The 3,325-nt window shown below is 40.2% G+C and overlaps 1 protein-coding gene across 3 annotated transcripts in view; it reads right to left on the bottom strand.

Annotated features, from left to right (window-relative positions):
* Positions 1–1,715, bottom strand: part of HNRNPD (heterogeneous nuclear ribonucleoprotein D) — a 5,609-nt gene extending 3,894 nt beyond the window's left edge. For 2 of the 3 annotated variants that reach the window (XR_552378.2, XM_017744127.1), the window contains exons 1-2: positions 1,516–1,715; positions 619–780 (exon numbers count right to left, since the gene is read on the bottom strand). Coding sequence is in view for 2 of the 3 variants with exons in the window: in XM_017744127.1 (XP_017599616.1) it covers positions 619–780; positions 1,516–1,680 (327 nt within the window). In the remaining variant the exon portion in view is untranslated. The remainder of the gene's footprint in view (positions 1–618; positions 781–1,515) is intronic. The other variant, XM_008641300.2, reaches the window with a different exon arrangement.
* Positions 1,716–3,325: the final 1,610 nt, after the last annotated feature.

Raw genomic sequence — 3,325 nt, 5'->3', positions numbered from 1 at the left:
ATATTGACCTGACTACAAATAGAGTCAACGTTCTCTGTACCCATGACACATAGACTTCAGCCTAGGCAAAAAGTAGCCTAGTCTTTAGTCCAAAGTGAACCGTCTGTAAGTTTGTAAGATGGCATATATTTAGCAACCAAATGCCCTGAACAGAGTTATGACATGAAGCTGGCACCATCTGAAAACCAATAGGGAAGCAGCAGCTGCAGCAAGCTCACACAACACCAGCTTTTAAAAACTTCAGTGATACTTAGGTCATCTGCACCACCAAAAACTGGGCACAGAGAGACACAGACTACACAGTAGCAGAGAATTTAGGCAAAACTGTCTCAACGTGTGCTGTAAGAGATGAGCTGGGGTGGCTGAAGAGCATCTCATTCAACTGACCAAAGCACCATGCTCAAAACATTGTCTCCCTCTCTGACTTATCCCAGCTCCTCCTTCCATCAAACCAGTCTGTGCAACTCTAAGCCTGTAACTAATACATTAAAATTCCAACCACTAACACACATGGAACAGCCATTAAGCTCACAGTAGCATCCATGCATGCTTTTTATTAATAAATTTGTGAAGACAGAACAAGTTCCACAGATATAAGCAGTTTGTTTCACCACATACCTCACCAAAACCTCCAAAATATTCCCTTATTTTCTCCTCAGGTGTGTCTGGAGATAAGCCCCCAACAAAAATCTTTTTAACGGGTTCTTTTGTTTTCATGGCTTTAGCTCTTTTTGGATCAATGACCTTTCCATTCAGCTTGTGTTCTTTCTGGTCCATGACCTGAGGAAAATTAAAACACAATCTTACACAGTTCAAGCTAAATGTTTCACTGATGTTTTGAGTAAGGCCAAATTTGCTTCAATTTCAATACTTGGGTTACACCAATAATTTGTTGCACAAAACCAAAGAGTTTTATGATTTTTGATCACTATCCACTGACACTGACACTTCTGACAACTGGAACCACCTATTAACCAGCAGAAGCAAGAGTGTAACCTTTCTCAAAAAGTACTCTACTCATCCTCAAGCCTTATGAAGTAAAAAATCTGTACTTTAGGTATCACAAAGGTCAATGAAGGCGAAAACTTTTCCATGTGCTGTATTTTAAAATGCTGCACAGCATTTTAAAAAAGTTAACAGATAATTTTTGCTTGGATAGAGCCCAAATGTATCAAAGCTATTGGCTCTACTCTAGGAGTTCACATAACAGCTCTGGAATTGAAAGACTTTAAGTTCTTTGCAAATGCTGCTGTCACAGCAGTAGGCAGTGACATTTATACACTGTACTTTTCAAGTGCCCAAATCCACACCTCAGGAATCACTGGTAGTCCTGGACACTGCATCATGAGTAAGATGGTTCATAAAAGAAAGCATTTCAACAAGCACCTTAAGCACACTGCACTCCTGAATCACCTTTACCAGAAGATGTACAAACACCAGTGCCTACAGCCATCCTAAGTAAGTGCTTCATCTCCGATACCTAAATTTCATCATGTTTCATTACATCAATCCCACCTTATCTACGCTCTCCGATTCTTTGAAGAGTACAAAGCCGAAGCCTCTCGATCGCCCAGTGATGGGGTCTAACTTCAGGGTGCAGTCTACAACTTCCCCAAACTTAGAGAAGTAGTCCTTCAGATCCTTCTTCGTTGTGTCCCAGCTAAGGCCACCGATGAACATTTTCCTGTTAAGACAAGATGGTCAATCTGTAAATGTGTGTTACCCAAAATCCTGCACTGCCAAGCTTTATGAACTCAATTACCTAATGCATGGAACTGGCAGTATTTTACCAGTCATATCACTACACACACAGGCCTGCAGTTTTTGACAGCTTGCTTAAATGATTCTGGCCAGGACAGATAAAGACTTTCACATACACAGACGTTTTTCACCATTTTCTCCTGCAGCTGCTTACTCTGCTGTCCCAAGAAACTACCAACAGTGACAAAAAAGTCTTTTACTACTTCCTTACATCCCTACCACTACTGACCCACCACAGGCTTAATTCCATTTAGTTATCTGTGGAGCCTCCACCCAACTGCTCATGAAACACACACAGGCAGATTAGATTTACAAGGAAGTGTGGTTAAACAGAAGCATTTATCTACCAGTCTGGACTGGACATATGCCCAAATTAGTAAACTAAAATAAAAAGTTTAGTCAAGTTCCCTTCCCCAGAAAGCAGTAAAGAAAAAGCAAAGTATTGGATGGTCAGAAGTTACCTTTCTTCACAAAAACTTTATATACACACCTGGCATAATCCAGTATCACTGAGAGAACGTCTTTCTGATACTTCTACAGCACCAGTTTTGCTAGGCAGATGTGTACAGCACATAATTCATGACTTGTATTTTCAAAAGCACACTGGAAGCTTAGAATCAAATCATAACCACCCCACCATGTTATTAAGGCATAATTTTTTTTTTTAAAAAATTTTAAAAATATGAAAAATCAAGCCAACATACACACAAATCAAACATTCCAAGTTATCAGGTATAGGGCTTAGGCACCCATTCAAAAGAGGATTTGATTTGAGATGATCTCTTTTAATACTGATAAGCTCTAACCAAAATTTATGATCCATTTTATGGTGAGCTCTAACCAAAAATTATGATCCATTATGATCTGTAAAAGCGCTTTCTACAAAGCTTTGCACATTTTCACTGTCCCAACTTATTCCACAATCAGACACAGTTTTCAGAAAACCTGAAAAACCACTGTATCATGTTTCCAACCCTTCCACTTCCCACACACAAATATTCCTGCCAATCATGCAAAATAGCATTGTACCTCCACAACTCAAACTCTCTCGAATTAAAAGCTGCTCCTGTGAACTAACTCTGTTGAATTAGCTGCGCTCTCACAGAATTAACAGGAGCATTCAGTTTCTGACAAACATATCCACACAGATGACAGTTCAGGAACTTCAGATGTTTTTATAACAAGTCTTGGAATTTGTGAAGAGGGAGCACCAGTTCCCCATCCCTTTATCCATTTTTCCCACTAGTTCCAGATCTCTCTTCAACAAAGTACCAACAGCCCTTTCTATCAGGTTCTGATTGTCTTCATGGAAGAAATGGTCCACCCTGGTAAACCAGCAGCCTCATACCAGTACAGAGAGTAAACCAAAGTATGCTTGCTGCCCTCTGTTCACCCATCATTAAGGTCCTTAGTTTGTTTGCTGTTCTGTGGAGGGTTTCTTAAGCATCCAAAACACAAAAACACAGAGGATGCAGCATCGTGTTTCTGACACATGGGGGGCAGTGATGCTCTAGCAGTTACTACTGAACTCACGCTTGCTACACAAACCACCTGTCTCAACATC

This window comes from Corvus brachyrhynchos, unplaced genomic scaffold, assembly GCF_000691975.1.
Source record: "Corvus brachyrhynchos isolate BGI_N302 unplaced genomic scaffold, ASM69197v1 scaffold229, whole genome shotgun sequence".
Classification (NCBI taxonomy): domain Eukaryota; kingdom Metazoa; phylum Chordata; class Aves; order Passeriformes; family Corvidae; genus Corvus; species Corvus brachyrhynchos.
This window is presented reverse-complemented; position numbering and strand designations above follow the sequence as displayed.